Source organism: Anomaloglossus baeobatrachus, chromosome 1, assembly GCF_048569485.1.
Source record: "Anomaloglossus baeobatrachus isolate aAnoBae1 chromosome 1, aAnoBae1.hap1, whole genome shotgun sequence".
Taxonomy (NCBI): Eukaryota; Metazoa; Chordata; class Amphibia; order Anura; family Aromobatidae; genus Anomaloglossus; species Anomaloglossus baeobatrachus.
The window spans coordinates 669,115,966-669,142,155 of NC_134353.1; the positions used below are offsets into that span (position 1 = coordinate 669,115,966).

Below are 26,190 nucleotides of genomic sequence, written 5' to 3' on the forward strand. Positions count from 1 at the left end.
ATGCGATGGCCTCCACTTTCTCAGGCTCGGGCTTCAGTGTTCTCCCGCCTACCCGGTGACCGAGGTACTGGACCTCGCTCATGGCCAGCTGACACTTTCCCGGCTTGATGGTCAAACCTGCCCGGTGGATCCGCCTGAGCACCTGTGCTAGATGCTCTAGGTGGTCCTCCCAGGTGGGACTGAAGACGGCAATGTCATCCAGGTACGCGGCCGCGTACCCTTCAAGTCCCTTGAGCAGGGTGTTGACCATCCGCTGGAAAGTGGCAGGGGCATTCCTCATCCCGAATGGCATCACCGTGGACTCGTATAGTCCAAATGGGGTAATAAAGGCAGAGCGTTCCCTGGCCTTGCGAGTCAGGGGGATCTGCCAATATCCCCGGCTCAGGTCCATGATGGTCAGGTACTGAGCCCCGGCCAACTGATCGAGCAGGTCATCGATGCGTGGCATTGGGTACGCATCGGCGACCGTGACAGCATTGAGCCCCCTGTAGTCCACGCAGAACCGAGTGGTTCGGTCCTTCTTAGGGACGAGGACTACAGGCGAGGCCCAAGCGCTGTTGGATGCCTGGATCACCCCCAGCTTCAGCATCTCGTCAATCTCCTGGCGCATGTGTTGCTGCACCTCCAGGGAGACCCGATATGCTGAACGCCGGATCGGGGGATGATCCCCAGTGTCCACGTGATGGACAGCCAAGTCAGTCCTTCCGGGCTGGTTGGTAAACAACCCCCGGAAGGGGAGGAGGGTGGCCCACAGCTGGGACCGTTGGTCCTCCAAGAGCTGGTGGCCAACCTCCACATCCTCAATGGATCCGCCTGCCCTAACCTGGGCTAGCATATCCAAGAGGGTTTCCGCTTCTCCCTCCTCGGGCAGGTTGCACACGGGGAGCGCACATGCCTCCCGCTCATGATGTGCCTTCATCATGTTCACATGGAAGGGCTTCCGCCTTCCACGGGCAGGGTCCAGGGTGACCAGGTACGTCACAGGGTTGAGCTGCTGGTACACGAGGTATGGGCCTTCCCAGGCTGCCTGAAGCTTGTCCTGTGGTACGGGGACCAGCACCCACACCTTTTGACCCACTTGGTAGGTCCTCTCACAAGCGTTCTGGTCGTACCAACGCTTCTGATCGGCCTGGGCTTGAGCCATATTGTCGTGTACCAGTTGCGTCAAGGCCTGCATTTTGTCCCGGAAGCGCATGACATACTCGATAACCGACACTCCAGGGGTGGCCAAATCCCCTTCCCAAGCCTCTTTCACCAGAGCCAGGGGGCCCCGCACACGTCGCCCGTACAGGAGCTCAAACGGTGAGAATCCTGTTGAGGCCTGTGGAACCTCCCGGTAAGCAAATAACAGGTGTGGGAGATACCGCTCCCAGTCACGCCCATGGGAGTCGACCAACATCTTAAGCATCTGCTTTAAGGTGCCATTAAACCGCTCGCACAGGCCATTAGTCTGTGGATGGTACGGGCTGGCCACCAGATGTCGCACCTGGACTTGCTTACAGAGGGCCTCCATCAGCTGGGACATGAATTGGGTCCCCCGGTCAGTGAGCATTTCCTGGGGAAAACCCACTCGGGAGAAAATCTCCAGCAATGCGGTGGCCACCTTGTCAGCCCGAATGGACGACAAGGCCACTGCTTCTGGGTACCGGGTGGCATAGTCCACTACCGTCAGTATGAAGCGTTTCCCGGAGCTGCTGGGGATGGCCAGCGGGCCGACCAGATCCACAGCCACCCTCCTGAAAGGCTCATCGATGATTGGCAGAGATACTAGTGGGGCTTTGGGGTGTGGCCCCGCCTTCCCCACTCTCTGACAGGTTTCACACGAACGGCAGTAGGCAGCCACATCGGCCCCCATTTTTGGCCAGTAGAAATGCTGGTTTAACCTGGCCTTGGTCTTAGCGATCCCTAGGTGTCCGGCCATCGGAATCTCATGTGCGATCCGCAACAACTCCGTCCGGAACGGATAGGGTACCACCAACTGTCGGTCCCTGGGCCACGCCTCCGGTGAACCCTGCTGGACCGTGACCCGGTACAGCCGTCCTTGGTCCCAGACCACTCGCTCCGGGTCCGAGTCCGAGGGAGGCTGTGCCGCCTGCTCCTTAAGAGCTTTCAGGCTGTCGTCAGCTTCTAACGCTGCCTGAAACCCCTGACTAGATGTGGCCAGAATCGACGAGACTGTCACATCTTCAGTCAGTACCCCGGGACCTGTGTCCTGGCCTCCACCTGACTCGGCTGCCACTTGGTCAGAAGGGGAAGAGCTATCGGACCTCCGGGAGGCCCCTTGGCTTCCAGCACTCCCACTGCGGGTGACAGCGGCCACAGCCGCTGCGACCGTGGGTCGTGCCTGCTCCTCCTCCGTTCCTGACCAAGTCGCCGGTTCAGGCAGACCTACCTGGCTTCCTGACACCCCGGTTGTGCGGGAACCCTGCACCGAGATCTTACCTGGGAGCACTTCCGCTCCTGGACCGGCCCCAATCTCACCTGCCTGTTCCCCCCCTGCAGCAACAGAACCCCGCTGTGAAATCTCTGGGGACCCCACATTTGCTGTGGTAGCCCCCACCCCACACACTGGTCCTCCCCCTGCAGCACCCTGCTCTCTGCTTATCCCTGCAGAGGGCAACAGATCCCAGCTCACAGGCTGATTACTTGTAGAGGCATTGTCACACCTTTCTCTGACCCCCTCCCCTGTCACAGCTGCAGCTGAGTGTGTGTCTATGGTGTCTATGCAAGCAGAAATATCAGAGTTCACTCCCTCCTCCCTTACATCATTCATAGATAACACATTAACATTGTTAGGAGTCATTTCAGTACGGGCTGAAGGTTCAGCCCTTGGGGGGGGCCCAAACTGGGAGGTTATCTGCCCCAAATCTGTCCCAAGTAGCACGTTTGCAGGGATCCGATCAGTTACCCCCACCTCCCTCACCCCTCGCCCTGCGCCCCAGTCCACATAAATGTCAGCAACAGGCAGCGCCGGGTCAATGCCTCCAATCCCGGAGACAGCGAGGGTTTTTCCCGGGATCAAGTCTTGGGGGGACACCATGTCAGGCCGCACCAGAGTCACCTCCGAGGCGCTGTCTCGCAGTCCTATGGTCACAGACCGGCCGACGGTGACAGGTTGGAAGCTGTCCAGGGACCTACCACCACCCCCACCCACACAATACACCTTGGGCGGCCCTTGGGACGGAGCCGGGGCCTTGGGACGCTGAGGGCACATGGCCTTGAAGTGTCCAGGTAGGTTGCACTGGTGGCACCGTCTTGGTTCTGCCACGGGCCTGGAGAGGGGAGTTGAGGGGGAAACCCCCTGCAGTCTAGGGGCAGGTGGGGCAGTCGCAGAGTTCATCTTACCCCCTCTCCAGGTGCTGCTGGTGGCTGCTCTCCTGGCGTCAGGAGCCCGATTGTTGGTGTAGTCATCGGCCAGGGCAGCTGTAGCCGTGGACCCCTTTGGCTTCTGGTCTCGGATGAACTGGCGGAGATCCTCAGGGCAGTTCCACAAGAGTTGCTCCGTGATGAACAAGTCCAGGATCTCCGGTCCGGTGGAAAGCTGCAGGCCTTGGGTCCAGTGGTCGGCAGCTCGGGCAAGTGCCCGCCGGTGGTCAGCCCAGGAGTCCTTTGGTCCCTTTTGCAGGGTCCGGAACTTCTTGCGGTAGGACTCTGGAGTGAGGTTGTACTGTTGGATCAGGGCCCGCTTGATGGTGTCGTAGCCCTGATCTGCCTCAGCAGGCAAGTCCCCAAGGATATCCAGGGCCTTACCCCTTAGACGGGGGGTCAGGTATTTGGCCCACTGATCCTTGTCCAGATGGTGCTGCAAGCAAGTCCGTTCAAAAGCAGTCAGGAAAGAGTCCAAGTCTCCATCCTTCTCCAGCACTGGGAAGTCCTCAACACGGACCTTTGGAAGTTTGGTGTTTTGAAGGTCACATGTGGCTGATGAGGGCCGGAGCTGAGCTAGCTGCAGCTGGTAGTCACGGTCTGCCTGTCGCTCTCGCTCTTCACGCGCTGCCTGCCGCTCCGCAGCCTCACGCGCTGCTTGCCGTTCCGCAGCCTCAGCGTCACGCGCTGCTTGCCGCTCCGCAGCCTCAGCGTCACGCGCTGCCTGTCGCCCACGCTCGGCCATGAGTATCTCGTAGGTATCCCGGTCTCCAGCCATAAGCCTGGCCAAGGCAGCTTGAAGGAGGGCCTCTGCACCTCTCAGGCCGGAGGGATTGGCAAGTGGTGATCTGCGGCACGCTGCAGAGCCAGGTGATTCACTGTCCATTTCAGAGCGGAGGGCTGGCATCTGGCTCGTTGAGGACCCTTGGGTGAGCTGCTCCTCATCTTGTCCATAATTGCCAGGTTGTGCAATGTCCTCTGCAGAGCTGTTCTCTGGCGTCGGGCTCTTGGAGGGCTCGTGGACAACCTCCTCATCGTCTCTGGCCTGAGCATCGGCCATTCCTTTGGCTTTGCTCCTGGTGCCATCAGCCATTCTTGCAGACTTTTGGTCACTGACACAGAACTGACACCTGATGCCTCCACACACCTTACAGTATCTGCACTCTGACACTCTAGTGTTGAGCTAGTCTGAAGACCCCAGCAGCCACAGCTGCTGCAGGCAGTCTTTAGTGTCTGGGAGTATGGGTCTCACACTCACACACACTATTATCTCGATCCCACCGCTATGCCACCAATATGTCACAAACCACCGGGGGGGTCACTCAGAAATCCCCCGCGCTGGCTACCAGTACGTCACAATCGGGGGGTAACAAGTGGGGGTCACCCCTCCTTTATACCTCCCGACCGACAGACAGAGCACGTGACGCGCTCTCTAGCGCCCCTCTTATAGTCAGGCCAATTATGGAATTGCCCGACAATAAGCAAGGAGGCCGCTATACTACTTATGCCGATTATTGAAGGGTCCCCAGTGAGAGTAGGGTATATATTCCCCAGACCTCCGCGGGCGGAATATATAAAACCTCCCCGGATCTCACTGGCCTCCCCACAATAATCCTTGGCACAACTCGCTGCCACCAACCGCTTCACGGTAACTATTAGCCGAACACACAGACGTGGGATTCAAGATCGAGATAACAGAACAGCCCAAGATTAATTATATAATTTAATCAGCCTAAAGCACACTAGAAACTACAATATATACAATAGGGAATCTACAGAATATACATATGTCAGAGTACAGTTACAGATAAAGCATGGTTTACAAACAGGTATGCAATTCAGTCAGTTACCTTGTGCGTCTGGCCACAGGGGGGCGCTGTAGACCAGGTTTCTAGGAACTCCCACAGATGTTTCCTGCACGTGACCCCCAGCGAAAGAACCCTGGAAAATGGCCGAAGTAGGGTTATCAACCTGGGCAAATCCAGGTCCCCTCCTACCTTAGTGACCTCAGAGGGAGCACTGCTCCACCCCTGGCTGGAGTTATGGACAATCCACAACATGGAATATGGGCCATAACGTTGCCTGGGAGCGTCGTAGGCGGACGCCGACGCTCTCATTGTGACAGCTATGAATTTAGCTACAGAATGAGAGGACTCATGACTTGTCTACTAGTTCCCCATTGGCTGATATCACGCCTGGGGTATTTCCCAAGCTCCCGCTCCCATAAAAAGGGTGTGCCAGCATCGTCCGCATGCGGAGACACCATTTTTATGGTTGCCATATTTATCGGAAATATGGCTTGCGAGATATGAACCATTTTTTACTGGAGTCGTTCTGTCTGGATACTTCCAAGCTTGCTAATTAGATAGCAGCTCCTACCACAGGGTCACGGCAGGGAGTCATCCTGTGTCCATTGTTCCCACATCACCTAATTTCCATATCATAGGAGATGGCCATGGGATGTGACACCTTCACAGATGCTGGACATTGAGGACAAGAAGGGAGGGGGGCACTGCCAGGGAGTGATGAGCGATTATGACTGGAAGTCATAATTCATCTTCATATCCCGGGATTTGCCTCACAACATATATATATGTATATATATTAATATATATATTATATAATATATATTAATATATAATATATATTAATATAATATATATGTATATGTGTGTGTGTGTGTGTCTGTGTATATATGTATATGTATATGTGTGTATATATATATATATATATATATATATATATATATATATATATATATATATATATATATATATATATATATATATATATATATATATATATATATATATATATATATATATATATATATATATATATATATATATATATATTAGTATGTGTATATATATTAATATGTATATTATATAATATATATTAATATATATGTATATATAATATATATATGCGTGTGTGTGTATATATATATATAATTAATACTATATATATATATATATGTATATATGTATATATGTGTATATATAATCTCTATTCAGGGTGGATAAAAATCAATGTTTTTTTTTTTAAAAATAAAAAAAAAATCGGATTTTTTTTTATTTAAATCGGATTTTTTTCAATAAACTGCTTTTTGAGGAAAATATTTTACCATCCAAAGGTTCTTCCATCATGAGATAAAGCTGAGTTGTTTAACTCCGTAGAATAAAGGCTGTATATGTGTAACATTCACAATGCCATGCTCTTCCAGAGGTTTCTGTAGGATTAGTGGGCAGTTTCTCTCCTATATTATCACAGACGCTCGCTTTACTTACGCAGTTCTCAAAACTGAATTTGACTCCGCAGAGGTCCCAGCCTCTTCTTCACGGCAAAAATATTACAACATGAACAGAGTTGAGAAAAAGACCTTAATCCTATTGTTCTACAAACCTATGAATACAGAATCAACCCCTTCAGTGCCAAGTCCAAGAAGTTAGACAATATGTTTCTGATTGTTTGGAGTGGAATAGATCTGCACAACACAAGAAGAATGTGAATCTAAGTGTGAGGAGGAGGAAGGGCAAGCAGACAAGAAAATGAAAGTGAAACTTTGAGCACAATACTGCAGCATAGCCACAGACAGACAAGTCTGGATCTGTTTGTGTGTACGATCTGAGGTTTATTACATTCTTTCCTTATAATGGCAGCAGGCCGTAAAAGAGACCCAGTTTGTGAATATTTTAATGAAGCTCCTTCGCCTATCGGTAAGGCAGGCATGCGTGCAAAATGCAAACGATGCAACAAAGACATGCAAGGCCTGGTGGCACGAATGAGGCAACATCATGAGAAGTGCGGTGATGAAGATGACCAAAGAAACACTCCTGAACAGGCAGGATCTTCAGGTTGGTAAACATTTTTATTGAATCCTATTTCTAAAGACTGAACTGTCATGTGTGAGAAAAATTATATTTCTTATTATTACTGCATGTTACTGTCATTTGGTGCAGTTATGAAGAAAAACAAATATTCCTTTTGGGGCAGGGGCAGTGATGTGTTGTGTACAATAAGCAGAAATTGTATAATAAACAATAAAATAACAGCATTGACCTTTTTTGTTTAGGGGAATTCATGGATTCTGGAAACTATCCACCTCCAAGATCACCATCATCCTGTTCTACAGTTTCAGAGTTATCCATCCAGGATAGTGCTTCATTAGCAGCAGCATCATCATCAGACACCCACAGCCACATATCACCATCACCCAAAAGGAAGAAAAAACCTTTACCTCCTGGAACCACCATAGATAGGTTTGTGATAAGAACTAGCAGATTAGAAAAAGAGTTGATTGATGAAAAAATTGCCCAGTTTATTTATGCAACGAACTCTTCTTTCCGTCTGACTGAGAACCCACATTTCATTAATATGGTTCAGTCACTGAGACCAGGATACAGTCCACCCAGCAGAGCTGATGTTGCAGGGAAACTGCTGGATCAAGTGTATGACAGAGAAATGGAGCAATGTGCAACAGCTCTGGAGGGTAAAATTGTTAACCTAAGTATTGATGGGTGGAGTAATGTCCACAATGATCCTATTGTATGTGCTTGTATAACAGAAGAAGGTAAAGTCTTCCTTGCACAAACAACTGATACGTCAGGAAATGCACACACAGCAGAATACTTACAAGAAGTGGCAGTAAAAGCTATAATGACATGTGAACAAAAATTCAAATGTCTAGTACGCAGTTTGGTCACTGACAATGCTGCAAACGTATCCAAGATGAGAAGAGATTTAGAAGAGCAGAGAGGGAATACAAAGCTGCTAATAACATATGGTTGCAGTGCTCATTTGCTGCACCTCTTAGCCAAAGACTTAAGTGTTCCAGAAATAAAGGCTAATGTTGTTGAAATTGCTAAATACTTCCGTAATAATCATTTTGCTGCAGCAGCTCTGAAAAGGATGGGTGGAACCAAGTTAACGCTCCCACAAGATGTTAGATGGAACTCTGTGGTGGACTGTTTTGAGCAGTATATCAAAAACTGGCCTATTCTGATGACACTTTGTGAAGAAAATTGAGATAAAATAGATGGCACTGTCACGGCCAAAATCCTCAACATTGGGCTTAAGAGAAATGTTGAACATATGCTGAGCTTCCTGAAACCCATCTCTCAAGCTTTAAACAAAATACAGAAAAATAGCTGTTTTATTGCGGATGCTGTTGAAATTTGGAAGGAACTGAGTGAACACTTAAAAACAGAACTACACATGGACAGAATTAAATTACAAGCAGTAAACAAACGAATGGGACAAGCACTGACTCCAGCTCATTTTTTGGCAAATATTGTCAATATCCAATATCAGGGTCAAAACCTAAGTGCTGAGGAAGAGGCGTTCGCTATGAGATGGGTATCCAGCTATCATCCATCTTTAATGCCAACTATAATAAACTTCAGAGCGAAGGGGGAACCATTCAAGAAATATATGTTTGCTGAAGATATTTTAAGGAAGGTCACACCAGTAAACTGGTGGAAGTCACTTAAGCGCTTGGATTTAGAGACTGTTCAAGTAATGATTTCACTTTTAACAGCAGTAGCTTCTTCTGCAGGCGTTGAAAGAATATTCTCTTCCTTTGGACTCATTCATTCTAAATTGAGAAATCGGTTGGGACCCAATAAAGCAGGAAAGCTTGTTTTTTCTTTTCCAGATTATGAATAGGAACAAAGAAGAAGATGATGATGAAGATGACGACAAGTGAGCTACAGAGGACAGCAGGGACAGTAGTATTTAAGTTTTTCATGTGTCGGCTGGGCTGACAGTCTAAGTTTCTTAAAATATATATATATATAATATTTTGTTTAGCCAAATTAGTTAACAAACATGGATGTTTGTTTAAGCAAATAACTTATGCTGTAATGTTGTTATTGTTTCAGTTGAATAAATCTATTTAAATTGTTAAGGTCAGGATTATTTTTCTCCTTCCTAAGTACAACAGAACAGTGGTGTCCAAATATGAATGATTAACCCATTAAACTGGGGAGAAAAAAGTAATATAAAAAGTGATTCTAAAAATCTTCATCTACTTGCATGTTAAAGTAGCAAGAACTAGTTTAGGTAGAAACTTTGATTTAAATCACTGATTTAAATCAAGCCTTACTGACTAGTGATTTAAATTGTGATTTAAATCGTGATTTAAATCAGTTAGAGACAGGGTGGATTTGATTTAAATCTATCTCTAATATATATCTCTATATCTTTAATATTATCTCTCTCATGGGGTCATGTTATCATTTGTGGAGGCCTGAAAGGTTACTATTTTTCCATTGATGGAACTATGTAGATATTGGTATTTTTTTGTGCACATGTGCCATCTTTATAACTGCACTTCCATTTCTCTATCCTTTCTGACACCTCTGGAGTGGTGGCACACATATACAACAAGTGACCGCTGCAGCCAATCACTAGGTTTTGTGGTGATCCCGAGGTGGATGGCACGAGTCGTGAGGAGCAGTGTAAAGGAGGAGCAGACTCAGCAGGGCAAACCGATGGACTATTACATTTTAAAACTGGACAAATCCTTTAAGTAGACAGCTTTGATTTTTACTTAACACACTTAAAGATCATTTGGGAAAAACTAACAATTCTAAATATTATTGATGTAGGGATTAGTTACAGAAAGGCCTATTTAAAAAGAAAGAGAGCCTATTTACTGAAGCAGTGAGTGTCCTCAGCTTTGCATTTTAAAGTGGCCATACACTGCAAAACAAAGTCGAAAGCACCAGCCTAGGGAGGGACCGGTCATCTATTTTTATTTTTTTTTTTGAAGTGTGCTGACTCTCTAACGACAGATGTCAAATGAGAGAACGATCAGGCATGTTGATTTCACAATGCCTAATTCTTTGTTCTAGCCTATATTTGTGTGGCAACAGCTTATTCCCTTTTAGAGCACATCAGCAACCCAAGCATGAATGTGTCCTGAGAAATGTAATTCTCAATGACTACTATCAGTCGTTCACCACTAATGCAGGCAATGCTTCAAGATGTGTTTTTTGTTTTTTGTTTTGTTTTTTGTTTTGTTTTTGTTTTGTTTTTGTTTGTTTTTTTATTATTATTTTTTTTTTTTTTTTTTTTTTTTTTTTTAATTCAACACTGGAGTTATTCTTTTAAATCTAGGTCCCCTGTCTTATACTCCCCTACTTTAATCTTCATCTGTTTCCAGCATCATTCCGGTCGGTCTCCAGAGATTTGTGACCTGCTGGCAGCTGCAGTGTTTCATTGAGCACAATGGATTTCACAACTCGGTCCAACTCTATGGAAGCATCGTTCTGGCCTTGTTCTTGCTGTCATAGAGTTGTACTGCGCGATTGTGACATAACTTCTGACTTCCGGCCAGTCAGACGTCATGGGACAAGATGGTGATGTGGGACCGGAGTGGCGGGTGAGTAAAAAAACGGCGGCAGAGGACTTGGATTTAAAGCACCAGCATTGGAAAAAACCCTTAAACACCAAAGTTGTGCTTTACGTTATCCACATAACTGAGCAGCTGTGATAAATAGGCACCTCTGTGAGTAGGCGGCAGTATATTACAGGTGTATAAGTTTGCTATGCCTGATATATATGGCTTTTGTGCATACAGACAGCAGTCAGCCAAGCTGATATATTTCTATGGCTCTATGTCAGACTCAGAGTGTAGTTCATCAGTTATTTTCTACTTCTCACTTGTCTAGAGTCTCCAGATCATGGACCGGTCAGTCCTAGCCCAGAGCAGCTGGATATTCTGAAGACATTTGCAGGCATTTCCAATGGAACCAGAGATACTGAAAGTCTTGCAGTTTTGGCATTCCTCTATCTTTACCTCTCAATCTGTGGACAGTGAGTACGCAGAATGGAAATTGTTACTGCTGTGACTTACTAGTTGTGCCCTGAGATGTGTTCTTAGGGGTCATATGTCTTTTTGTGGGTGTTTGCTTACAAGGAGGCAGTTAAATAACTTACTCAGAAATCACGTCTACTTACCTTAGATTAGACCTGAAGCCTCTTCTACAGGTGTCCCAGTTTCACTGCTATTTGCATCCTCAGGACACAGACAGTGTCCAATGGTACAGGAGGGTACTGCCGGCTCCTTCCACCATTCAGCATGTGCGACTGAGAGCGGCGAGGATGTTATTACCTTGCCTCTGCTGTGCAGGGCCTCAGTTCACACTGCAAAAACTGAAGCAGAGGGAACAGGAGTAACATGAGGTTTTTGTATGAAAGTCTGAGGAGCTTTGAGGGTCATCATACCATGTGTTGGGTTAAGTGAGAACCATAATACCGTATGTGAGGGGCTGTGAGGGCCACCATACCGTGGGGGAGGCACAGTGAGGGCTATCATACCATGTGTAGGGGCAACCAGACTTTGTGAGGGTCACCATAGCATGTGTGGTGTGAGGTGCAGTGAGGACCATCATGCCATGTGTGGATCATTATACCACGCGTGAGGCGCTATGAAGACCTTCAAACCATTTGTGAGAAACTGTGAGGGTCACCGTAACATGTGTGAGGTGCTGTAAGGGCCATCATACCATGTGTGAGGCGCTGTGAGTGCGATCATACCATGTGTTAGGGCCATCATACCATGTGTGAGGTGCTGTGAGCACCATCATATTCTGTTTGAGGACTATCATACCATGTGTGGGGCCTTGAGGATTACCATACCTATATGGGAAGGGCTGTGTGGACATTTGTGGGAGAGCTATTGATCAAAGTACAAAGGCTGAATAACAGGAGCAGTATGGTTTGTAATCTTTATAAAAAGCAGTAAATTATATGGTCTTTCTTTGATGCTACTGATAAGAATTTTTATAACATGTAATCTTATCGTAACATGTATTAGCAGTAGCAGCAAATCGGCATACCTATTTGTGCTCAATATTAAGTGATACAGTTAATGATTTATAATGTTGACATTAATATTAAGCATAATTAGTTTCAGCCTCTTGACTTGCCCCCTCCACAACAGTCAGTGTCTCATGTGGCCCCTCAGGAAAATTAATTACCCACCCCTGGCCTATAGAATTCTTTGGTCTAAATTGAGAAATGTACCGTATTTTTTTCGCTTTATAAGACGCACCCCCAAATTTGGTGAAGGAAAAGAGAATTTTTTTTTTAATGTTAAATGGGGTCCGTCTTATAATGCCAGTGTCCGTCTAACAAATCCTATAGAGTATATGTCCCTCATAGCCCCCCCCCCAATCCTAAAATTAGCCCTCTTAATCTGGATATGGCCTCCTTATATTGAATATAGCCCCCTTGTGCTGACACACGTCCCCCAGTGATTCCACATGTCCCCTATTGCTGGCACATGTCTCCTATTGATGGAACACATCCCCTATTTATGGCACACGTCACCCTGTGCTGGCACACGTCCCCTATTGCTGGAACACATCCCCTACAGCTGGCACAGGTCTTTTATAGATGGCACACATCTCCTACAGCTGGCCCAGGTCTCCTATGGATGGCACACCTCCCCCTGTGTTTGATATGGCCCCCATGCTGCTGCCCATAGTAAAATAAAACACTCTTTCCTTACGTTCTCCAGCATTGCAATCCCGATGTCTCCCTCCGTGTTGCTTTTCTCCTGCACTTCCTGGTATTCTGTTCCGGTCATGTGATCGGTACAGCAGAGTGACATCATCTCTGCGTGCCTGATCACAGCGGCAGCAGAGAGACCAGGAGATCAGTGTTGGAGGAGGCGGTAAGTAAAGAGTTTTTTATTTTACTATGGGCAGCATCATGGAGGCCATATCTAACACAGGGGGGGCATGTGCCATCAAAGGGGGGCGCAAGCAGATATAATATGCGCTGCTGCCCCAGCTCATCACCACGGTGCGGTTTCAGCACCACTGTGATGGACAGCGGCAGTGCATATTATATGAGCGGGAGCAGGAGATCTCCTGCTGTCTCCAGCAGCCTTCACCAGCCTCTAGCATCGTTCCAGAGCTGCCCCCACCTCCCCTGGGCCCTGTAGTAATCTGTATATTCGAATTATAAGACGCACCCCCTACTTTCCCCCAAAATTTGGGGGAACAAAAGTGTCTTATAAAGCGAAAAATACGGTATTTTTTTGTTTGTTTGTTTTGTCGCTGGTATACAAGGTATACAACAGATGGTCAAATTGACCTCTAAACTGTTTTAAATTACTTAGAAAACTGCCTGGTTTGGAAATCGTGGTGTGGTCTCAGCTGCCCACGGGGGCTGGTTTGGGATCCAGTGCTGCATATTCCGTGAGTCTTGCTGCCGCTTTCTTAACCTTGACTGGAATGATTTCCTCTCCAGCGCTGGAAGACATTGACACTACTAGGTAGGTGGCTAGGCTTGGAAAGTTTTATTAGAATTGTTTTTGTAATTCATGTTATGTTAATGTAACACTTGTTGTTACAGGTGGACACAGACGGAGTTGACTCTTATTAATGGTTGGGCCTTTCAGGGTGAGAAGGTCATCCATGGGAACCCATCCGGAGTGGATAATGCTGTAGGAACATGGGGTATTTCGCTACTGTAACTTCTGTTTTTAAGACTCATCAATGTAGAATTAGAACTTGAATGTTTTTTTTTTATGATTTTTAAGTAAATTGGTGTCATTCAGGTGACCATACAATGTAAGAGGCTGTTCAAGAGTAATAAGTGAGACTAAAGGCCCCCCCACTAATGTCAGCCAAACCCTTTGATATCAATGAGTTCCACCAACAGTCTAATTTGTTTGAGGGTCCTGACTCTTCAGACAGATGTTCTTCAAGTTAAGGATGTGGCATCTCTGATTTCGGACTTCCAATTCTATTGTTCTCTAGCGATTAGCTGCAGCCCCAGATGTCTAGCAGCAGTTGTCTCATGGAGAACACAGGAGTGTGCTGCCAGATGAGCACTGCTTTGTATGGGACTGTCATGTGAGATATCTGGTGGATGAACAATTACCCATATCATTGTGCGGCTGACAGCTACCTAAAGATTATTGGGGTGATTTACGTTAACCAAACCTGCTATGTTGGGACTGACGAAATCACATGTATGACTTTTATGACAATAAAAGGGGTTAAGGTCTGTTGAATTGCAACATGCCCCCCATCCCATGTTCTCAAAGGAGGCAAGTAGCAATCAGTGGTGTGTGCCACTGGCTTATTTTCTCTCCCCATTGGAAAACATATCTGTGATAACATTTTCACAAACTGATGGTGTTTTTTAGTTTAAACATTCAATACAATGGTGGCAAACTACTAGCAATATGAGCTGGATAAAGGGTATAAGTATAGATATCTTATTTTTTATTGTAGGGGGTGCTTTACGGTATCAGGCTGGCCAGATAACACCAATTGAAAGGTAAACTTTGAGTTGCCCTTTTTTTCTTTTAAAATGTTTTTTTTTTTACTTTATTTATTTTCACAATTTTTCTCAAACCTCTTCAGTCACAGCTTTATATTACTATGTTCTTTTAATATTTTTGTTACATTTGTCCTTATTCATGTAAATCATTAGTGTATTACTAAGGTTTAATATTATTATGGTAGGTATTATAATCTACTATAATCTACTATTACTGTCAAAACCAGCCCTTTACCCATTGTAATGTTTTGGGTCCTCCTTTCTAGGGTGCCAGTACTGCAGATATTACTCACGAACACTCGTGTCCCACGCAGCACAAAGACCCTTGTGGCAGGAGTGAAAGACAAGCTACTGAAGGTGCATCCTCATTCTTTGTTGGCCAATTGGGATTTTGAGCCCGAACATCATTTTTGTCTTAAACTCAACCACTACAGGGTGATTCACTCGCTACTTTATCCCGAAAGAATTGATGCAACTTCTAAAAGAGATGGTCGACCCTACTGAAATTTGGACTGTACATACTTTGGCTTATGAGAAGTAAGAGTGCAATGAACCTCACCGATGAGAAACTTCCTCGCAGAGAGGTCTCGCCAACCTGTCGTCTCCACTACTAGACATTTCTTGGGAAGAGACTGAAGCCTTCTTTAATGACTGAGGGACTGTGGCCACCAAGATCGCCTGATTTATTGCCGCTCTATTTTTATTTATTTTTTTTTCCTTTTGGAGCCATTTGAAAACAAGCCATGATCATTACAGGCACTCAGAGATAATAATCCGAGAAATTCAGACGAACCCACCCCCCCACCCCATATATCTTGCAGAATACATTTAACAATATGTACAGTCCAAATTTCAGTATAATAGATCGTCTTTCAGAAGTTACAGGAATTTTTCTGGGTAAAATAGAGGGTGAATCACTTTGTATTACTCTTGTCAACATGGAAAAAAGTACGGTATATATTTAGATTTCTTATGTTAAGAAGTTTTTGGTTTTTTTTTGTGTTGTTTTTTTTTAACAAAACAATGATCTAGTTTTATCAGGCTTGTCATTATGGATGCAGTGATACCAGACAGGGCCTTTTTTTGGGGGGGGGAGAGGGTGTTTTTTTTTTTTTTTTTTTTTTTTTAAATTGGATTAAACAAGTTTTGTATACTGAAAGATAGGAGAAAAAAAAAAAAAAAATATATATATATATATATATATATATATATATATATATATATATATATATATATATATATATATATTTATTTCTCCTATCTTTCAGTATACAAAACTTGTTTAATCCAATTTAAAAAAAAAAAAAAAAAAAAAAAAAAAAGAAATAACAACATTCTTTTTTGCTGCAGTGCATTTCACACTTCCAGGCTGATCTACAGTCCAAATGTCACAATGCCAAGTTAATTCCGAATGTATAAACCTGCTAAATCTGCAGGGGGTTGAATACTACTTGTAGGCACTGATATATATATATATATATATATATATATATATATATATATATATATATATATATATATATATATATATATATATATATATATATATATATATATATATATATATATATATATATATATATATATATATATATATATATATATATATATAACTGCAGCCAAAAACGCAGCAAAAAACGCAACGTGCGCATGTAGCCTTAGACTTTGATATGAAGCACACCAAAGGCCACGAGTTGCCTTGGCAATCTTTGGCTCCATGTCATTGTGCTGCAGAGGACCAATGGACATGTCTCAATTTCCCTACATGTAGTAGTCGCCACTACTTGCAGCACGTAAGGAGTTAATTAAACCAATGTAGACAATGACATTGCTCATTCTCCTCTGCTAGCACATGAAAATGATTGCTGTTAGACAGCAAGGGGACTATGGTATAACCATCGCGAAAATTCACTGCCTTTTCACGTATGTGAAGTCAGTGTAGTGACGTTATGGGAGTAAATAGCACTAAGGATACAATATGGTAAATGGTTTATCAATAGCAGTCTCCATCTTTGCTTGTGCCATCCTAACAGTATGCATCTGTTCTCACAGTACCCAGATATAATGGAGCCTGTGCTTTCATCCATAAATGCCATCTCTGAAGAGTGTCAGCGAGTCCTCCAATCTGCAGAGAATGGGCTTTCTAAAGAGCATTATTCTTTATTGGAGGTAAGATTTTTTGGGCAGAATAACAGAAAAATAGAAATATTGCCACAGGCGTAATAGTCACACCTGTGCCCTTGAGGCCAAAAGGTTCATCTGGCCAAAATGAGGACCAGTACTATTAAAGATCTGTGATAACTGGGGCCTCTGGTAGGGATTTTGCATTGAACCCCACAATTTCTACCCTTGTATGCTACTACTGCTGCTGCTGCTGCTGCTGCTGCTGCTACTGCTGCTTCTACTTCTACTTCTTGTTCCAGCTTATAAGTACCAGGGCTCAGTATATATAGTGTATTGTGTGTGCAGCAGATACATCAAATTAGTACATATAGGTTCAATCCTCAACAATATATCACCTGCTGCTTGCATTTTTGCTACATGAGACCTTTTTGTTTTGTTTCCTTTTTTTCACAGGAACTAATTGACATTAATCAGCATCATTTAAATGTGATCGGGGTCGGTCACCCATCATTGGACAGACTGTGTCAGGTGACCGCATCCCATGGTCTACATAGTAAGCTGACGGGAGCTGGAGGTGGTGGCTGTGCAATCACCTTACTCCGGCCTGGTAAGTAACAGTTAGTTCTGCCCATCTTATATCAGTGAGATGGATTTTGTTAATAGCATAGTAAACACCAATATAATAAATACATTAAAAAAGAAACTTATTTTATCTAAGCCCTGATTTTTGTGGATGTCGAGATATTATATTTTATATAATATATACCGTATTTTTCGCTTTATAAGACGCACCTGATTATAAGACGCACCCCCAAATTTGGTGAAGGAATAGAGAATTTTTTAATAAATGGGGTCCGTCTTATAATGCCAGTGTCCGTCTAACAAATAATATAGGGTATATGTCCCTCATAGCCCCCTCATCCTAAAATTAGCCCCCTTTATCTGGATATGGCCGCCTTATATTGAACACGTCCCCCAGTGATGCCACATTTCCTCTATGGCTGGCAGACAGGCCCACTGTGGCTGGCAGACAGGCCCACTGTGGCAGGCACACATCACCCTTAGTTACATATCGCCCCCATGTTGCTGCTTTTAGTAAAATAAACTCCTTACCTTCTGCAGCACTGTCCTGTCTCGTGTCTCCCTCCTCGGGGTTGAGCTCCTCCTGTCTCCTGCACTTGCTACTTCCTGGTTCTAGTGCAGGTCATGTGATCGCGACAGCAGAGAGATATCTCTGCGTGCCTAATCACAGCAGCAGGAGGGAGACCGGGCAGACACGCTGGAGGAGGTGAGTAAAGAGTTTATTATTTTACTATGGGAAGCAGCATGGGAGGCCATATCTAACACAGGGGGAGGGGGGATCCTGTGCGATCAAAGGTAAGCACAGGCAGATCTAATATGCCCCGCTGCTCCAGCCCATCAGCGCGATGCAGTTTCAGCACCATGCTTCTGATGGACAGCGGCTGTGCATATTATATGAGCGGGAGCAGGAGATCAAACGCTGCCGCTCCCAGCTTTCCCTGCCCCCAGCAGCCCCCAGCTCCGCTCCATAGCTGCCCGCACCTCCACTGGACTCTGTGTGTGTGTGTGTGTGTGTGTGTGTGTGTGTGTGTGTGTGTGTGTGTGTGTGTGTGTGTGTGTGTGTGTGTGTGTGTGTGTGTGTGTGTGTGTGTGTGTGTGTGTATATATGTGTATATATATATATATATATATAATTACACCCCCCCCTCCCGTATATTCGGATTAAACAAATATACAAAAGGGGAACAAAAGTGTGTCTTATAAAGTGAAAAGTACGATATATATTATAGTTGGTACAGAAAGTATTCAGATCCCTTTTACATTTTTTACTTTGTTTCATTGCAGCCATTTGGTAAATTCAAAAAAGTTAATTTTCTTTATCGTTCCTTTGGGAGACCCAGACCATGGGTGTTTAGCTTCTGCCTCCGGAGGACACACAAAGTACTACACTTAAGTGTAGCTCCTCCCTCTGAGCTTATACACCCCCTGGTAGCCAGTCCTAGCCAGTTTATTGCTTTGTGTCAGGAGGCATACATCCACACATGCATTCTCATCTGATTTGTTTGACTTTTGGAAAGAGTTTGAAGAAAAGCGGGTCCATGTCTGGACTCCCGGCATGTCCCTTCTCACCCCACTGTGTCGGCGGATTTGTTAAGGTTGATTTACAAGGCTGCAGCCTTGCATGCCGCGCTCCTTCACCATCCCTTCTGGGCTCTGGCTTGAAGTGGGAGCCAGCACGGTCTCCATGCCTGGCAGGAGTCCGGTCTCCATCCACAGCCCCTTGAGGATTCTGTTGGACCGGAGCACTCATCCCCAGGGACATGGCCCTGCGTCTCAGCAGCTAAGTACCTGAGACGTTTATGTTGGGGGTCCCGGTTCTTTATTGTAAGGGGAGAGTATGCTGTATGTGATTGTTTTAACTTTTCCGGCGGGTTCTCTAGCTTTTGCCTGAGAACCGCGCCGATGGTGCCTGCTTGTCGGCCTCTCCGCTTAAATTTAGGCCCCGGCTTCGCCGGAGGCCTAGTTTCATTTTCCTGCCCTCGCATGTCACTCATGCAGAGGGACAGGTTCGGCTCCTCCCGGCGGCCGTTCTACACAGGGGAGGGACACTCCCCACTGCTGGGGCGTCCCTCCTTCCCTGCAGGTCTCTATAGCCCTCCAGTTCCCGCTCTTTTATAGGAACGCCCTCTTCTCAGGCAGAGTTCACTCTGCTCTGGGACATCCTGCATTCTGCATCTCTGCTGAGGTGCTGCGACTGGGGGACCGGGCTTCGGGATCTGGAGGGCACACAACACCGCGCTCAGCGGTCTGGTAAGCCACAGCCGTTCTCCGGTTGTCGACACTCTGTATATTCTCCCTGGGGTTCATTCTCTGCAAAGCCCCCCACGTCCAGCAGCATGTCTCACACAAGGAGCAAGGCTCCAAAGCTTTATTCTGCATGCACTGCATGTAAGCTCCTGTTGCCTGAGCCGAGCAACCTATCCACATTGTGATGTCTGCTCTAACTTGGCGGTGCCACAGCCTGGAGTCTCACCCCCCCAGTGTCTCTCAGGCTGCTGCTGCACCTGTGATTGAACCCCCGGCCTGAGTAGAGTCCTTTTCTAGTTCCATATCCCAGTCATTTGCTGAGTCCATGGGGGCTTTTGTCCAGGACTTTGAATATGCATCAGCCCCCCTCAAAGGGTGCCTCTAATACTCTTGACAGAGGACTCCTATCCTCTGACCTCCGTCCATCGGAGCTCACGGAGGATTAATCATCTGATCCCAGACCCCGTCCTTCTAAGAGAAGGCGCAGGGTTTCCTCCCCCTCCCCATCCCACGGCTCTGTCTCAAGAGCTGACTCTCAAGATGAGGAGGATGCCCTCACTGGGGGCTCGGAGGCTATGTATCCCATCGATTTCTCTGAGGGTGACTCAGATCTTAGTGATTTGATTGCTTCTATTAATTCTGTGCTGGATCTCAATCCGCCAGTGTCAGAGGAGCAACTCTCTTTGGCAGAAAAACATCAGTTTACCTCGCCTAAGAGAGTGAAGAGTGTGTTCTTTAACCACTCCAGTTTTCAGACCGCTGTGACCAAACCCAGGGCCTGCCCTGACAAACGCTTTCCAAGCGTGGTTCTGATGACCGGTTTCCATTTCCACCTGAGGTGGTCAAGGAGTAGTCTCACTCCCCAAAGGTAGACCCTCCGGTGTCTAGGCTATCAGCCCGGACCGTTGTGTCGGTGGCTGACGGCACCTCACTTAAGGATTCCACTGACCGTCAGATTGACCTTCTGGCCAAATCTGTGTATGAAGCTGTGGGGGCCGCGTTTTCCCCGACTTTTGCAGCAGTGTGGGCTCTCAAAGCCATCTTTGCTTCTCTAGAGGAAATGCATTCCCTCACCAAGGAATCTATGCCTGAGATGGTTACCTTAACTGCTCAGGCTTCAGCTTTTTCATCCTATGCCATGTCTGCCATGCTAGAGGCTGCTCACCACACTGCGGTGGCTTCAGCTAAGTCTCTTGTTATCCGCAGGATTTTGTGGCTTCGAGAGTGGAAGGCAGATGCTTCTTCCAAGAAGTTTCTTGCTGGGCTCCCTTTTGCTGGTTCACGGCTGTTTGGTGAACAGCTGGATGAAATCATTAAAGAAGCTACTGGCGGGAAGAGTACTTCCATGCCACAAACCAAGACCAGGAAACCCGCCCAGGGTAGGAATCAATCGAGGTTTTGTTCCTTTCGTTCCTCCAACTGGTCATCCTCTAAGCCTTCCGCCTCGTCCGCTAACTCAGCCAAGGATCAGAAATCCAACTGGCGCCCAAAAGCGCGTCCGCAGAAGACCGCAGGAGGTTCTGCCACTAAGGCAGCTTCCTCATGACTCTCGTCCCGCTCCAGCCACGTCCTTAGTCGGTGGCAGGCTCTCCCACTTTGGCGACGCTTGGTTAAAGCAAGTCTCCGATCAGTGGGTGAGAGACATCATATCTCACGGCTACAGGATAGAATTCTCTTCCAGCCCTCCAAACAGATTTTTTTCTCTCAACTCCTCCCTGCTCCAAGGCCGCCGCCTTCTCACAGGCCGTGGCGTCCTTGCAGGCAAACTGAGTGATTGTCCCAGTTCCCGGTTCAGAGGTTTTTACTCAAATCTCTTCCTAGTTCCAAAAAAGGACGGTACCTTCCGGCCCATCCTGGATCTCAAGCTTCTCAACAAGCATGTCCGGGTGCGGCATTTTCGCATGGAGTCTCTGCGATCAGTCATAGCCTCTATGACCCAAGGGGAGTTCCTGGCGTCCATCGACATCAGAGATGCGTATCTACATGTGCCAATCGCAGTGTCACATCAGCGTTGGTTACATTTTGCGATAGGAGAGGATCATTTCCAATTCGTGGCTCTCCCCTTCGGGTTAGCCACGGCCCCTCGGGTATTCACCAAGGTCATGGCGGCAGTGATTGCGGTCCTGCACCTCCAGGGGTTAGCAGTGCTTCCTTATCTGGACGACCTTCTGGTCAAGGGTACATCCAGCGCAGACTGTCAGTGGAGTGTTTCGCTCACTCTCGCCACCCTAGCCCAATTCGGGTGGATTGTCAATCTTCCCAAATCCACTCTGACTCCGACCCAGAGTCTCACTTACCTAGGGATGCAGTTCAAGACTTTGCCGGCACTTGTGAAGTTGCCCTTAGACAAACAGCTGTCACTCCGGTTGGCGGTGCGCTCTCTCCTGAGGCCCCGCCGTTATACCCTCAGGCGTCTGATGCAGGTGCTGGGTCAAATGGTGGCCTCCATGGAGGCGGTTCCCTTTTGCCCAGTTCCATCTGCGTCCTTTGCAGCTGGACATTCTCCGCTATTGGGACAAGCGGCCTTCCTCCTTACAGAGGTTAGTGGCTCTGTCGCCACGGACCAGGAGCTCTCTTCAGTGGTGGCTTCGACCCCTCTCCCTGTCCCAAGGGCGCTCCTTCCTGACTCCGTCCTGGGTGATTCTCACCACGGATGCCAGCCTATCCGGCTGGGGAGCGGTACATCTCCACCACAGAGCACAGGGCACTTGGACTCCGTCCGAGTCAGCCCTTTCAATCAATGTGCTGGAAACCAGAGCTGTGCTTCTAGCTCTCCTAGCCTTTCACCACCTGTTGGCGGGCAGGCACATTCGAGTCCAGTCAGACAACGCGACAGCGGTTGCCTACATCAATCACCAAGGTGGGACACGCAGCCGCCTGGCAATGTTGGAGGTCCAACGCATTCTTCAATGGGCGGAGGACTCCATGTCCACCATATCCACAGTCTACATCCCTGGCGTAGAAAACTGGGAGGCAGATTATCTCAGCCGTCAATCCGTGGACGGTGGCGAGTGGTCCCTGCACCTGGCAGTGTTTCAGTCAATCTGCCGCAAGTGGGGCACTCCGGACGTGGACCTAATGGCATCCCGTCACAACAACAAGGTTCCGGTTTACGTGGCTCGCTCCCACGATCCTCAGGCCTTCGCCGCGGATGCTCTGGTGCAAGACTGGTCCCAGTTTCGTCTGTCCTACGTGTTTCCCCCTCTAGCTCTCTTGCCCAGAGTCCTGCGCAAGATCAGAATGGAGGGCCGTCGAGTCATCCTCATTGCACCGGACTGGCCCAGGCGAGCTTGGTATCCGGACATGCTCCAACTGTCCGTGGAGATGCCGTGGCATCTTCCGGACCGTCCAGACCTGCTCTCGCAAGGTCCGTTTTTCCGCCCGAATTCTGCGGCACTCAAATTGACGGCGTGGCTCTTGAGTCCTGGATTTTGACGGCTTCTGGTATTCCTCCTGAAGTCATCTCCACTATGACTCGGGCCCGTAAGTCTTCCTCCGTCAAGATCTATCACAGGACTTGGAAAATTTTCCTGTCCTGGTGTCGCTCTTCTGGCCATTCTCCTTGGCCATTCTCGTTGCCGACCCTTCTGTCTTTTTTACAGTCCGATCTGCAGCTAGGACTGTCCCTCAACTGTCTCAAGGGACAAGTCTCAGCTCTATCAGTGCTGTTCCAGCGGCGTCTCGCCCGGCAGGCTCAGGTCCGCACCTTCATGCAAGGTGCGTCTCACATCATTCCGCCTTATCGGCGGCCTTTGGATCCCTGGGACCTTAACTTGGTCCTCACGGTATTGCAGAAACCCCCCTTTCGAGACCCTTAGGGAGGTTTCTTTGTATCGTCTTTCTCAAAAGGTGGCCTTTCTAGTTGCCATAACGTCTCTCAGGAGAGTCTCTGATTTGGCTGCGCTCTCCTCGGAGTCACCTTTTTTTTGTTTTTTCACCAAGACAAGGTAGTTCTCCGTCGATCCCGGACTTTCTTCCTAAGGTGGTCTCTCCCTTCCACCTTAACCAGGATATTTCCTTGCCTTCCTTCTGTCCGGCCCCTGTTCATCGCTTTGAGAAAGCGCTGCATACTCTAGATCTGGTGTGTGCTCTCCGGATCTATGTGTCTCGCACCGCTGCGCTTAGGCGGTGCACCTCTCTTTTTGTGCTAACCACAGGGCGGCGCAAGGGTCTCTCTGCTTCTAAGCCGACCTTGGCTCGTTGGATTAGATCGACCATTTCGGACGCCTACCAGAGTACTCAGGTGCCTCCCCCGCCGGGGATCAAAGCACACTCGACCAGAGCTGTCGGTGCCTCTTGGGCTTTTAGGCACCAGGCTACGGCTCAACAAGTCTGTCAGGCTGCCACTTGGACTAGCCTGCATACCTTTTCGAAGCACTACCAAGTGCATGCTCATGCTTCGGCAGACGCATCCTTCAGGCGGCTGTCGCCCACTTGTGAAGTTAGGCTCCGCCTACTTCTTAGTTTTTTCTGTTTATTCCCACCCAGGCACAGCTTTGGAACGTCCCATGGTCTGGGTCTCCCAAAGGAACGATAAAGAAAAAGAGAATTTTGTTACTTACCGTAAATTCTTTTTCTTATAGTTCCGTATTGGGAGACCCAGCTCCCTCCCTGTTGCCTGTTGGCAATTTTCTTGTTCCGTGTGTTATCACCGGCTGTTGTCGTGGACAGAGTCTCCGGTTGTTCCGGTTCTTACTCGGTTCTACTTGTGGGTGGCTATTCTCCTTCAGCTTTTGCACTAAACTGGCTAGGACTGGCTACCAGGGGGTGTATAAGCTCAGAGGGAGGAGCTACACTTTTAAGTGTAGTACTTTGTGTGTCCTCCGGAGGCAGAAGCTAAACACCCATGGTCTGGGTCTCCCAATACGGAACTATAAGAAAAAGAATTTACGGTAAGTAACAAAATTCTCTTTTTTTTTCCCATTAATGTACACTCTGCACCCCATTTTGACAGAGAAAAACAAAAATGTAGAAATTTTTTGCAAATTTATTAAACAAGAAAAACTGAAATATCACATGGTCATAAGTATTCAGACCCTTTGCTCAATATTGAGTAGAAACACCCTTTTGAGCTAGTACAGCCACGAGTCTTCTTGGGATCCTGAATTAGGGGATTCTCTGCCATTCTTTCTTGCAGATCCTCTCAAGTTCGTCAGGTTGGATGGTGAATGTTGGTGGACAGCCATTTTCAGGTCTCTCCAGAGATACTCAATTGGGTTTAGGTCAGGGCTCTGGCTTGGCCGTTCAAGAATGGTCAGAGTTGTTCTGAAGCCACTCCTTTGTTATTTTAGCTGTGTGCTTAGGGTCATTGTCTTGTTGGAAGGTGAACTTTCGGCCAAGTCTGAGGTCCAGAGCACTCTGGAAGAGGTTTTATTCCAGGACATCTCTGTACTGTACTGAGGATTCATGGTATAATGCACCTTCATGCCATATGATGAGAGGTCTTATTCCCTATGAGAAGTTCTGATCGTTCTTTTTCTGCAAAGATTATGTTCAGTTCCTCTTGTGTTCTACTAGGTGGCAGTATTTCCCAGAAAATTGTAAAATAGTGAAAACAAACCCTATAGCCGCTCTAGTTTTGACGACCACCAAGCCAGCGTTCTACATTCTATATATTATTCTATTTCCGATCACCCTACGCACTATGGCCTCGATTCATCATTGCATTTCTGTCAGTTATTTGTCGTAAATACCTCTTAATTAGTGACTTTGAATCGTGGAAAATTTATCAAACAATTTGTGTCTTTTTTAAGTTGTAGTGTGTAGTTTTACTTACGGAAGTTTTCCAATTTTTGTGAATGTGTGGCTTCTCCAGATGTTTTAGCCAGATTCATGAAATGGGACTTCTTTTTTCAAAGTCACTACTCCAGTCCCTCCCTGGAGAAAATTTATGTACGCCAATTAATAGTGTGTGTGTGTGTGTGTGTGTGTTATCATTTTTTGCAACAAACTCATCAAAATAGCGCACACAATTCATGAATCTTGTACAACGCCCAAAATTGTATTTTTTTTCTTTTTTCTGCCTTAACTGTTTGTATGACTTTTTAGTGTAGAAAGTCAAACGTTCTAAAAACAGGTCTATAAAAAAATATATATAATAAATATTTTAGCAAACATCAGCCGTATGTAAACTGCCAAACATTAAGTGACAACGTCAACTGTTAAAAGAAGTAGAAGTAAAACAACATAAGGTGCTATGTGTTGAATATAACATACAGAGTCACAGACAGGGAAAATCCATGTCATTCAATATTATACCAATCAATAAGTGGCAGTAGATATTAGAATATAACTAATATAAGGTGGCTATGCAAATAAATAAATACAGATGACATATATATATATATATATATATATGTCATCTGTATTTATTTATTTGCATAGCCACCTTATATTAGTTATATTCTAATATCTACTGTCACTTATTGATTGGTATAATATTGAATGACATGGATGCTTTTATAATTATTTATTCCACAATCAAACTACCTCATTATGTATTAGTGATATTTAAGAATGCTAATTTATTAAGGTGGATGGAGTCCTATTATGATGCCCATCTAA

General features: G+C 46.4%; 1 protein-coding gene across 4 annotated transcripts in view; it reads left to right on the top strand.

Moving 5' to 3' along the window:
- The window catches only part of MVK (mevalonate kinase), a 55,987-nt gene that overhangs the window by 25,018 nt on the left and 4,779 nt on the right, over positions 1 to 26,190 (top strand). For all 4 annotated transcript variants that reach the window (XM_075341720.1, XM_075341722.1, XM_075341721.1 and 1 more), the window contains 7 exons: positions 11,043 to 11,187; positions 13,502 to 13,657; positions 13,738 to 13,841; positions 14,625 to 14,670; positions 14,940 to 15,030; positions 16,726 to 16,842; positions 17,251 to 17,404. In XM_075341720.1, the coding sequence (XP_075197835.1) occupies positions 11,043 to 11,187; positions 13,502 to 13,657; positions 13,738 to 13,841; positions 14,625 to 14,670; positions 14,940 to 15,030; positions 16,726 to 16,842; positions 17,251 to 17,404 (813 nt within the window). The remainder of the gene's footprint in view (positions 1 to 11,042; positions 11,188 to 13,501; positions 13,658 to 13,737; positions 13,842 to 14,624; positions 14,671 to 14,939; positions 15,031 to 16,725; positions 16,843 to 17,250; positions 17,405 to 26,190) is intronic.